The sequence below is a fragment of the Coturnix japonica genome, chromosome 4 (assembly GCF_001577835.2).
Source record: "Coturnix japonica isolate 7356 chromosome 4, Coturnix japonica 2.1, whole genome shotgun sequence".
NCBI lineage: Eukaryota > Metazoa > Chordata > Aves > Galliformes > Phasianidae > Coturnix > Coturnix japonica.
Window position 1 is genome coordinate 46,930,297 of NC_029519.1, and position 12,061 is coordinate 46,942,357.

At 36.3% G+C, this 12,061-nt stretch overlaps 1 protein-coding gene across 1 annotated transcript in view; it reads right to left on the bottom strand.

Moving 5' to 3' along the window:
* The window catches only part of FAT4 (FAT atypical cadherin 4), a 130,328-nt gene that overhangs the window by 15,334 nt on the left and 102,933 nt on the right, over positions 1-12,061 (bottom strand). The window contains exons 10-12 of the mRNA XM_015861904.2: positions 5,322-5,426; positions 4,120-4,427; positions 334-419 (exon numbers count right to left, since the gene is read on the bottom strand). Coding sequence (XP_015717390.1) covers positions 334-419; positions 4,120-4,427; positions 5,322-5,426 — 499 coding nt within the window. The remainder of the gene's footprint in view (positions 1-333; positions 420-4,119; positions 4,428-5,321; positions 5,427-12,061) is intronic.

The following is a 12,061-nucleotide window of genomic DNA, read 5'->3' on the forward strand; positions in this document are numbered from 1 at the left end:
GTTGTGTGGGCTTCTTATGCTCACCCACACCCTGGGGACAGAGACGGAGCTGAGAACTGAGGATTTTTGAATAAAATCCTTGGACACGGGAATTTAGCCTGTATAGGCAAGCAATGGGACATGGAGACAATTTAATTTGTTTCTACAAGGATGGAAGGCAATGACACTTCAGAGAATTATCTCCTTAGGCTGAAGGAGTGCAACTTAGGCACTTATCCCTTCTCTGAGACTGGGCTAAATACACGTAGTAATTATTCCAAGCTCCTCTAATTTTTACAGGTGGTTTATTTCCATTTTACAGAACTAAACCCCACAACATGAAGAATTATTTACCAGTCAGTGGAAACAGCCACATTGCTAACAGTGCAATAGCCTGGCTCCTGATCCTCAGAGCAGGAATCCACTGTCAGTGATGCTGCCTGTAAAAGCCACATACAAAGATATGTTGAATGTTGCAAGGGTATATTCCCAACCACATTAAATGCTTATAATATATATACAAAGAACCTGGCTAGAATGGAGTACTAGTACATTACACCACTCAGTATTAAAAGGTACTTCAGAGACACTGACCAACTCCTTTCTGCATCACCGCAGTGAACACTGAGATGTGGAGAGTAATGAAGTGGGAGTTAATTGACAAGCTCATACAGAGTCAGTGAAATGTAAACTTTTCAGCTTTGGATTCCTCCACATTTGCTTGCTTTCCTCCCTGAAGCTGCAGTTCTTTTGGCTGATATTATATCCTACTTTCAATCTGAACAGAGAGTTGCTCCCTCCAAACACAAAGGGCATTCCTTCAGGGGCCTGACCATGACACCAATCACATTGTCTGAAGTGCCTTGCAAAAGCTGAGTATGCAAACTCTAAGATTACTAGCTAAAAATAACCCCAGTGGACTACATCAATAATGGTGAAACATGTGGACATCACCTGGTCAGAGGGACCAAGCTGACATTCAGAGAAGTAGTGGGCATCATCAGCACTTAGAGCAATTCTCCTCTTTAATTTACTGGTATCTCAAAGCCATCAATCCCTAGACAATGGAGCTGTCTTTTTACATGTCATTTACACTAAAGCAAATAACAGCATTTTTATTTTCTACTTTCTGTACCAAAATTCTAACAAAAGCTTTCACTAAAACCACGAAATAACTTCTACTAATTTAAAAAGGAGTTTTATTTTATTCCTTATCTAGCAAAGAATTTTCCTCATGGTGATTTATTAACAACAGATGCACTGTGAAAAAAAGTGCTGAAGGTTAGTTATTCCTTAAATCGAATTTTCAGTAAAATAAACATAATCTCTGAGTTGCACACATCAGCTCCTCATGTTTCCACTAGATGTGTGGTACAGTTTTACGGCAAATTGAAATCAAACGTTTCTTTCCAAAAAGACTTGATTTCTACTTTGGTTTAGGTTACTCCACAGGAGCTGAGCAAACAGCAATAGCTATCAGGATGTCATTACAGTGCAAAGTTTTGTTCTTGTGCCTGCATCTCAGTTCACTAACAACATCATGTTGGAATTCCCACAGATTCTCCATTGTATTTCCAAATACATAGTGCAAGCTGACATATTGTAATGACCAAACACGATCATAGCTCTCAGCCCTAAATCACATCCTACAGTGTGCCTAAATTGTTCAATTTTTATTTTTTTTTTTTTAATAAAAGCTTATCTTGAATTTCTTTCCATATATAATAAGAAAACTGCTTCTCCTGAGAAACATCAGTCTACAGTTCCAAAGTAGATTATGTGCCCCATATAAATGAAACAATTCATAGAAAGAATAATAAGCTGACTGGTCTGTATGCCATCATACATGTACATATTTTCCTTCAGAGTTTCAACAACAAAAAATGAAATGAGTTTTTTGTTCTTAGCTCAATCAGTGTAATCTCCCTAACTTACATCGCTATGCACTGTGAAAGCCAAGTTGCAAACCCAGCTGAAGGGCTTGGATATTTGAGAATATATTTTACTTGGACCAGAGTTCATACAATTTATTTTCTAATGTTAGTCAAATGTTCCTGCTTGTTACTTAAGCATTACTCTACAGTTACCTTGCTGCATTATGAGGCTTTCTATCCTGTCATTCTGCAATATCTCAAGACTGACAACTTAATGATTTTACCAGTTTCCGATAAAATCCCACTGTGCTGTAGGAAATGACAGATTTGGAATCCTGAAGGGGGGCTATTTTATACAGTTTTAGACACCTGGGAGACATTTTTCCTGCAGCAAAAATGTCTAAAACAAAGGCAGTTCTGATTACATACTTTGTTTGTAAACAGCTGACATTAATGAGATTGTTTAAACAAAAATCATGCAAAAGTGTTGTCTTTAATGCTCTCAGTCTGAAGCATTCTTAAATGAAATTTTCTTTATATAGTATTTTTTATGATCTCTCTTCTTCTGTAGTCTAGCCCTCTGGCATATCCACAAGCAAAACATTTTCCCACTTTATTTTTTTAAGTGTATCTCATTTATTTTCTTCAATCTTTAAGGCGGGCTCTATACTAAGCCATAATTAATATCAGTGGGTATACCACACTAATTTAGTTGCTAAGATGTGAAAGTGATGCCTTTTAAGACCTAGGCCCATTTTTGAGAAGCTTTTGGAAGCTGTGAGGCAAACTGTTAAGTATCTGATATTAAGGCACATTATAACAACATCATTACTCAGTGTCACATTTATCCTTTATGTTATTTGGATATAAAATTCCTACGTGCACAAATCAGATATCCAATTTAGCTGAAGACTAAGCCATTCCCCCTTCAACAAGTGAAAGAAATCAGGTGTTGTAATATGCAGCTGATGTGCAGTTTCTGGCTCAAGACTCTCCAGGAGAAAAAAGCACTGTGCAGAACAGTCAGGAGACAACCCTGAACATACAGAACCATTACCCAAGACCCAGGATAGCCCCCTGATATTCCTGGGACATTTGTGCCTATGGACTTCTCACCCTGGACATGAAGCATTGCAGCAGGGCACTGCAAACAGAGCAGCAACAAACTATAAAAACTAACTTAGCAGCAATGACTAATTTCATAGGAAATTTCTATGAGAACTCAGGAGTCACACCAAGTAGAACAGTTTATTCTTTTATTCCCCCCATCTCTTCGGAACTGAACTATAAAGCTAAACATGGAGCTCCATCCATACATTATGCGTATGTGACTTTAATTTCAAACATGGGAAGAATATGAGATTCCATTTATGCTGCCCATATCTTCCTGAAAAGGGAGCTGTTGGGCAATAGTTACTGATTGTGGATGGCAAACATATTTGGTTTCATTTCTGCCTCAAACACTATGGAGTCAAAAAGTTTGGCTTGAACTCAAAGAGTACTTGGTTTATGTTCTGCTTTGGAAATATTATTAAAATGAGAGAAGATGAATAGAAAGCATTTACTGAGGGAAAAAAAGAAAAAAAAAGGCAGAAGGGTCAAGGCATGAGGCATATGGCAATCGATTGCCCCTGTCCAGTTTTTGGCAGAATTCCTTCCCTCTAGTAGGGGCAGGCAGGAAGTAACTCTCCTACTTTTCCCCACAAAATCCCTCTCAGTGTAGCATTTTTGAACTCTTTGCATTTGTGCTATAGAGAAAACAAACAAACAAATAAACAAACAAAAAGGCTTTTACTACAATGAGATCTGCAAAACTTTTGAACTAGCTTAAGAAGGTCATAGATGGAATTTCAAATTTGCCCATTTCTGCTATCCACACATTCAGGTAAATTATTTTGAGGGTTTTTGTTGTTACAATGGTTAATTAGTATTCCTTAATATCATTCCCATAATCTGCATCAGTTAATTAGCCTCATATGCAGTAATTTATCTCACTAATTATTCCTGGTTCTCATTTTTCACATTTAGAGTGCAGGGCATTGCACATGTTTCTTTAATTATTTTTTATTATCATCATACTAAACAAACTGTTATAGGTCTTTAAGTCAGTTGGAATAAGAAAGAAATGAGGGAGTTTTTTTTTATCCAAAGTTGGAGGTTCTGCTAGCAAATGCAATGTTACTAATTTTATGTTCTTGTGAGTTCATGTGGAAGCCAAAGTCACTTGGCTGAACTTGTCTTAAATTCCCATTTTAGCATTTCTTACCATTCCAGCCCTCCGGGCAATAACTGTGTGAAATTGTCCATCAGACACCTTCTTAGTTGTGGTAAGCTTGTACGTGCCGCTGCCAAGATTATAGGAGAATCTCAGTCTTCCTTCTGTTATTTCCAGAGCCAGAAATTCTGCCCGTTCTCCAGTCTGGTTATCGTAGTTATACAACATTAAAGCATTCCTTTTTATAGTGGCAAACTTTATATAGATATAATTATTGTTTGGATCCATACTGGGAAACTCCATATATGACAACTCTTCAAATCCATAACTATTCAGTTCACAGTGATTCCCAAAAACACCTGCATAACAAAAAATAAAATCTGGTAGCAGATAGCTTTTTCCTCATCAAGCATAATCCCAGAAATGAAGTACTGTCGTGCTTTAGATAGGCCCTTTAAAAAGCTTTTAACATATGACAAAAAATATGCAACGTGAGCAGAAGGGTTCTAAACGACATAGGCATATACAGTTTCCTTTGATTTTGTTTTTAATTGCAGTGACAATAAGAAAACAATTTATGAGTACTAGTTACACTTACCATGCACCAAACCGCAATTTTAAATATAAGAAATGAATAAAACTCCCAGGAAATGTAAAATAAAGAAAATAAAGAAGTTACTCTAAATGTTAGGCAAAAAAATGTACTTAAAGCTATTTAAAAGTGTGTACTGAGGGTTTCAGCAGCTTTAAAATATTACAGATGATCTCTTGAGTTTGTCTGTTGCTTGCAGTTGTTTTTTTACTAATTCATTGCACTTATTTTCATGCTTTTCTGCATGAACGATGACAACTCTGTATGAACTTGCATTTAGAATCAATCTAGATGCGATTACATCACAATGTCTTAAATATCTGTGTTGCCTTATGTCTTTATTGGTTTCATTCCACAAAACAAGCTCAAGACAATTAAATTCTAATAGCTATTAAACTATTTTGGCAGTACTACATGCTTCTCTAATTCTCAGAATTGTATGCTGGTTTTAGAACTCAAAATTTCATTAGCATGCAATAAACTGAAAGGGCAAGCACTTGTGTTGACTAAAGGCTGCTCTAATTGAGTCAGGTTCTTGTAATGAGGACAGGATAGGGATCCATGCACATACTCATTAGTTTCAAACACGCAAGCATAAACAGCATATTTGAGAATTATTAGTAGGGAAAGGGAAGATAAGAAAGAGGAGTAGCATACTCACCAAAGGGGCAATGGCAGTAGTACCCCTCCAACCCGCTTTGGCAGGACCCACCATTAAAACAGGGGTTGCATTCACAGTAATTGACAGTGGAGTCACACGTTTTCCCTGCCATTTTGAAACAAGAGCAATTTCAAGCTCAGAGTAACCTGATCAATAGTCAAGTCAGGATACATTTAAGCAATGAAAGAAGGAATGTGTGGGCCTCAGGGAGGGAAGAAGAGAGAAAACACGGATATTGCTCCCAACCATGACATGGGCCTGACCAACACAGACAAATTTTCAAGTGTTTTGTTGTAACCATCCCATATAGACACAATATTTCTTTTTCTTAACTGGCACCTATACCAGAGGGATCTTGAAATGAAATGAGAAGCTGAATTAAAACAAAAAATTTTTGGTTTTTTTTTCCCCTATTGAATGCAGTGCACTCATTGTGAAGGGGATCAAGAAGGGAATCAAGGATAGTGACAGCCCTTGCTGGAACCTGTATGAACACAGCACAGTGAACACAGGCTGCTATTGTACATTATGTAATTTTTCTTATTTTTCCTCATCAATTACAACCTCCTTCCTGACTCAGAGGGACCAGAGTCCTCCAGAGCTAAAATATGTTACCCTGGATGCAGTCCTTTTCTAAACAGGCACTGTCACATGTGGTAGATATTATTCATCGGAGAATAAACTGACATCACATAATTTATTTCAACAAGGAAGAGAACCAAGAGAAGAAGTGAAGATTTTAACAGATGCTGAACACTGGCAAGGGGATTCTTTGTACAAAAGTAAAAATTTCTTTGTCTGGAAACATTAACTACAAAAGTGTTTGTCTTTACTACTCGGTTTTTCATTGCTCTGCTTTTACCAGTTTGGCAATACTTTATGCCACTTGGATTCTGCCAGCACTGCTAGCCTTCACTACCTATTCAGCAAAAACTTGAAGCTATTGTCATGTTTTCTGCTCATGTTTCTCTGTAAAGAATTCTAAAAACCAGCCATATTTCTTCCATATCTTTCCTTAAACTCCACCTAGGCCAAGATAACTTAGACACTTAGCAAAGGGTAAGACTTGTGTATGCTTCTTATTGCACTAACAGTGACTTGCACTATACAGCATAGAGGCTGTCCATACTTTTGCGATACTTACATCCTGTAATTCTTACTTGGCATTTGACACCAGTGGACAATATAGAGTTCTCAAATTTTGGGACATTGCTAACTTCTAAAATTGTAGACAAATAGGATTGCGCTTCTACTAACTCTGCTAGTGTTTTCATTGTTTCACGGCCTCTATCCCCTAATTAAAACACTTTCTTTTACAGTACCTTTCTATTTAAGCTAAAGAAGATTGAGGCTGTTCCTTCATGTGAGCAGAAGCCTTCCCTTCATGACTGCAAGCAGGATGGAAATGGAACATTAGAGGAGTCCTGTTGTTAAAATGCAACTCAGATTCACCACAAATCCGGGAAACATTTCCAGTGTCTGTATCTAATTACACTCTGGGGGGATTTATTTTTTTATTGTCTAACAGGCATGACTGAAGGATGAGATAATTTTTTATGTTAGATTTTACTTTTTTCCTTATGGAGGAATTATGACACATAGCATCCATATTTGACTTATCAGGGAGAACACATAACAAGAATGAGGCAAAGACATTATCTCAATGACAGTTCCTAGTTAACAAGAAATAAAAAATAAAATTAAAAAATCTAATGTATTTAATAGGTTTTACTCAGTTTTCTGAAATGTGCCCTAAGTGCTCTTCCTTTTGTCAGCTCTCTTTAAAGCTGGCATATTCGCTGAGTCAGCAACAGAAAATATATGTTTACTTTAGCTGCACATATTTTAACTAGTGAATAACAACATCTTTTTCATATTTAACAATTGTTTGAATAATTCAAAAAAAACTAATAAAAGCATGTTTGCATTTATTCCAACTGTTTTGACACAGGGGAAGACAAATACTCTGATTAAACAATTCATCAGAGCTAATAAAACTAATATTTATTTAAAATGAAAAAGAAAATTTGGCTATTCTCTGTGATTCTCTGAAGTGCTAAAGACCTGGGAAAACATGCTTATCTTAGGAAGCAAAAGCCAATTATCAGCAGAACAAAAACATAACTTAGGAATGCTTTTCTAGTTTGTCACTAGAGCTGTTCTACACAAGTATTTGAAATATAAGACTTCTATAGAGCAAAACTATAGAATCTTAAAATGATTTGGGTTGGAAGGGACCTGAAAGACCATCTAATTCTAAGCCCCTGCCATGGGCAGGGACACCATTCACTATATCAGGTTCTAGGGCCCCACCCAACCAGGCCTTGAGCATCTTGGAGGAGCACAGATAGAGATGCTCCATCTGTGGGACCTGTGCCAGGGCCTCACCACCCTTATTGTGAAGAATTTCTTCCTAATGTCAAATCTAAATTTCCCCTCCTTTAGATTAAAGCCATTACCACTTGTCTTACCATGGTACTCCCTGTTCAGATACTGGAAGGCTGCTATAAGGACTCCCCCAAAGCCTTCTCTTCTCCAGGATGAAAAATCACAACACTCTTAGAGTCTCCTCACAGGAGAAGTGCTCCAGCCCTCTTATCAACTTGAGTTTTGGATGATCCAACAGTGTTCAAATTGCACATTCTTGTTCTTCCCTTTTAATCTAAACTCCATTTATTCTATATCTCTATTTATTTCTCTGTTATCTCTATCTAGTGAAACCAAGCAATAGATGGATGTAAGCACAGTGAGGCAGTGCATGTTGTATTTCAGCAGTGGTGACAGTGGGTTACCTCTGCTGCTGCAGCTCTCTACAACTGCAGAATGCAATCTCTTGTTCATTACTGACAAAAATACACAGATAATATTGTGTACATTTCACCAGATAATGGTGACTATTTGGGTTGGAAAACGGTGTTTTGTAGCTGAGAATGTTCTCAATCAGTGTTACTGTGCTCTTTGTATCTGTTATAGTTCCCACAGAAGTAAATAGGAGGCATTATTTTTGGAAGAACCTATGTATTCCAGGGTATCAAACCCAATGAATGGAAAAAACATCTCATGCATAATATACCAAAAAGACTCCAAACCCATTCTGCCTCCAGTAATACTCCAGCTTAGGTAAATGGCGCAGTTACTTGAGTTTTTAGATTTCGTCTCAACTGAAATACTGAAAGAATTCAGGGTATTCAGAAGAACATGAATTTAGTATAACACTAGATAATTAATAACAGGTAGCATTCACTAATTATCATTCATCACCTCAAGCTGATGATATCACATGTATGTCCTTATTAAAAAAAAAGTCAAACTTCCTGTGAATAAAATATATATTTTAAAAATGTAACAGGAACAGATATCAACTGCATGCTGTTGAGTTAGATTTCAGCTGATTCAAGAGTTCCAGTTTTTGTGGTTCTTTATACTCATCTTTTAAAACGGTTCCTCTATTATTCTAATCTTGCATTTGAAACAATTTCACAAACCTACATTCCTTCATCTTAAAGAGTCCTGGAAAACCTAATATGAAAGGTTCAAAGGAAGGGCTGACAACAGCTGTAAATCACAAAATATAGTCCTTTTACAAGATTATTATTTTTAAAACAAAACCTGAACATCATTAAGAGACGTAATTTTAACAGATTGTTTAAACACTAATGATGTTGCTCTGAGGTAATCACTCTTCATAATCCTACTCAGTGAAATGAACCAAATTACCTTTGCAGTGTGATGAAGTGAAATGCAGCTGACAAAACACAGTAAATCAAACAAAAGAAAGACTCTCAGTTTCCAGGTAAGTCACTGTAAGGATCTACAGCTCAAGTACTTGAATTTGCAATGAACAATGTCTATCTCGGAAAATAAACATTTCTACTCATATGCAGTGCTGTGTTACTATTTTTGTTTTTTACCAGCTATGCAAATTCAATTAGGAGACTGTATTTTCATTCCAAGAGAAGCAGCAAGGCTATGTTTATGACACACTGAATTAAAAATCTGCTATTTTGGCTGTCTCTTTTTGGTGAGGCACTCCGGTATTGTATTCATAAAGAAACAGTTTCAAGCTTTATTTTTACATTCACTACAGCTATCTTTAATCATATATGAATCAGAATTAAAATATCAAACAGCTGTGCAATCTTTCTGTTGGTAGTATAATAATGACATAATAGTCGCTATGACAAGCATTCTCAAGCAATCTGTATTCTGATATCTGCAGAACCTATTGTATATTAAATTTGTAGCATTTCAAATATGCTTCTGCAGACAGAAAAACTCAAAATATACTGATTATCAATTGTGATCTTATCTAATAAACTCCACTGAAATTCAGCTCCAAAGATATGTTGGTTTTTAATTACATACTTTAGTACCATTTGTTTTCTGTCCTGACCAATTAATCTCAAGACACTTAAATACTTCTTGATTCTACAATGGCCAACTGATTTTAAAAAGATCTGACTCCCAAATATAAACGCCTACTTCAGTGGTATTCTATTTTAAAATTATTTATGTTGACAAGTAGTTTAGAGGAAGCTCATATCAGATGCCAGATTTAATTCATGGCATGAAAGAAATCCAACACTTCAAACTGTAACAGTCTCTCATCACGTTTTCTTAGTTAAAACATTTTTTTTTTTTCCCCAAGTGTTATCATGCATAGAGCTTTATTTTTTAGCTGACATAAGGCTTAAACATTAAACTTTAATACCAGAAAAAATGACCTGGACATTTCTTTAATGCTTCAAATTATAGTCTAGAGGCAAATGCTGCTAGAGCTAATGAAGTGTTTTGCTTAGTGGCAACTTCAAACATGCAACAGACACCCATTTAAACTCTGGAGCTAATAACCTAAAGAGTTACAGGGGATAGGTTCCTTAGAACTATTATGCCATGCTCCTGGCAAAATAATCTCATGTAATAATATAAGATAAAATAAACTCCTGGATTGTAAACTCAATTAGAACCGCTTATCAGTTCCAAGTAATTGTTCCTGACCTGAGGCTCAGTACTATATTTATGAGGTTCACACAGAAGACCACATCAGTACCATCTACATCAGGAGAACTTTCACTCTGAATGCTGCAGTAGCTGTATCTTAAATGAAGAAGTCATGCCTTTATTCAAAACCAATTAATTTTCTCCTTTGCAATAAAGTATACAACATCTCCAGTACTAATCTGGTTTAAAAAAATGCCCTGAGCACTTCACTGTTTACGAACAAGTTTGGAGGAAAGACTGAACTATCACTGTCACGCCATAAAGCAGGGCTGTGCCTACCTGGTCTGCCCTAATGCATTTGAGATACTCCTTAGAAGAGGTAATGGAAGTTTTAACTTCTCTAGTCAGTCTCTTTATCATATCTCTAGAAAGTGGCCATAAGTAATGGTTACAATTGTTCAGACTGGTAATACTCAGACAAAAATGTTTTAATTTCTTCTGCTGTTTTGTACTTCTGGTGCTTTAAGCATGATAGGAATATCTGAATTAGATATCCTAAGTTTGTTGATTTTTAATTTTTTTTTTAATTATTATTATTATTTTTTTTTTTAAACACACAATGAATACATGAGAGAAAGGTTATACACAAGAAGACTGAAACCCTGCAGGGGTACACACAGTTTGTAACTGGTGCTTCACTGCAGTAGTAAGAGGTGCTAGAAGTAACCTTGTATCAATATGCAATAGCAAAGATCCTACTCCATTCTGTTTTGAGAAACTGTCATCCAAAAATTATAAAGATCAGGAGTTCATTCTCTGATCAAATCATTTGGAGAGTGATCTGAGCTTCTCTAGAAGCTCCACTGCCAGAATGGAGTAGCTCTCCACTGACGGTAGAACGAGGCTCCAACCCTCTCCTCCATCCATAGCTACCCATGTGACAGTGACAGACACCTGACATACGGTGAGAGGAAACCCATCAGAATATATGAGCCTGTAGCAACTTCTAACACATTAAACTTTAAAAGCAACATTTTTCCTACATAAAATGTACACTATACACCTACTTCAATAAGCGTTTTTGAGTTTTTTAGTATTTTCAAAAAACACTAATTTCTTGAATGTTCCTCAAATTCGAGGATAATAACTAAAGATCCTCAAGTGCATCACTGAAAATGCTTTTGAATGCACACAGGAACCACAGATGGAGGACGATTCAATCACACTCAGATTATGCCAGATCAGAACAAAACACGTGTGCACACGAACTTTAAATTTACAGGCAATTTCAAGTACAGCTGTTTTCCCAAACCTCACCCTAAGCAATAAAAGAAGATTAAGGTTGGAAGTCTGTCATGCTAGAATAATTCCAAGCAGACAAATTCACTGGGCCAAGGTTTTGATGGCATAATTAATAATGACAAACCAAGTAGTTTTCTTCTCCTTTTGGGGACATCTCAGTATTTCCATCCAACCCCTAACTCTATATGCTACAGGGGTCGTAGCACTTTAAGAGAATTTGCAATCTGAATCTGTTGATATTTTTTCTTAGAACATCTGAAAGCATCCAGACTCTTCACAGGAGGAGTGAGACAGGAATTTCATATAATTTAATTAATAAATACACCCTTTGATGACTACAAATGAAATACACATCCTTCCCATGTGAAAATATAGATTAGAGCTTTGTCATAATGAAAACATCTGTCTGTTTTTCTAGGGGTAATGTAAAACAAATACTGGGGAAAAACAAAAAACAAACAATAACAACAAACACACACACACACACACACACAAAA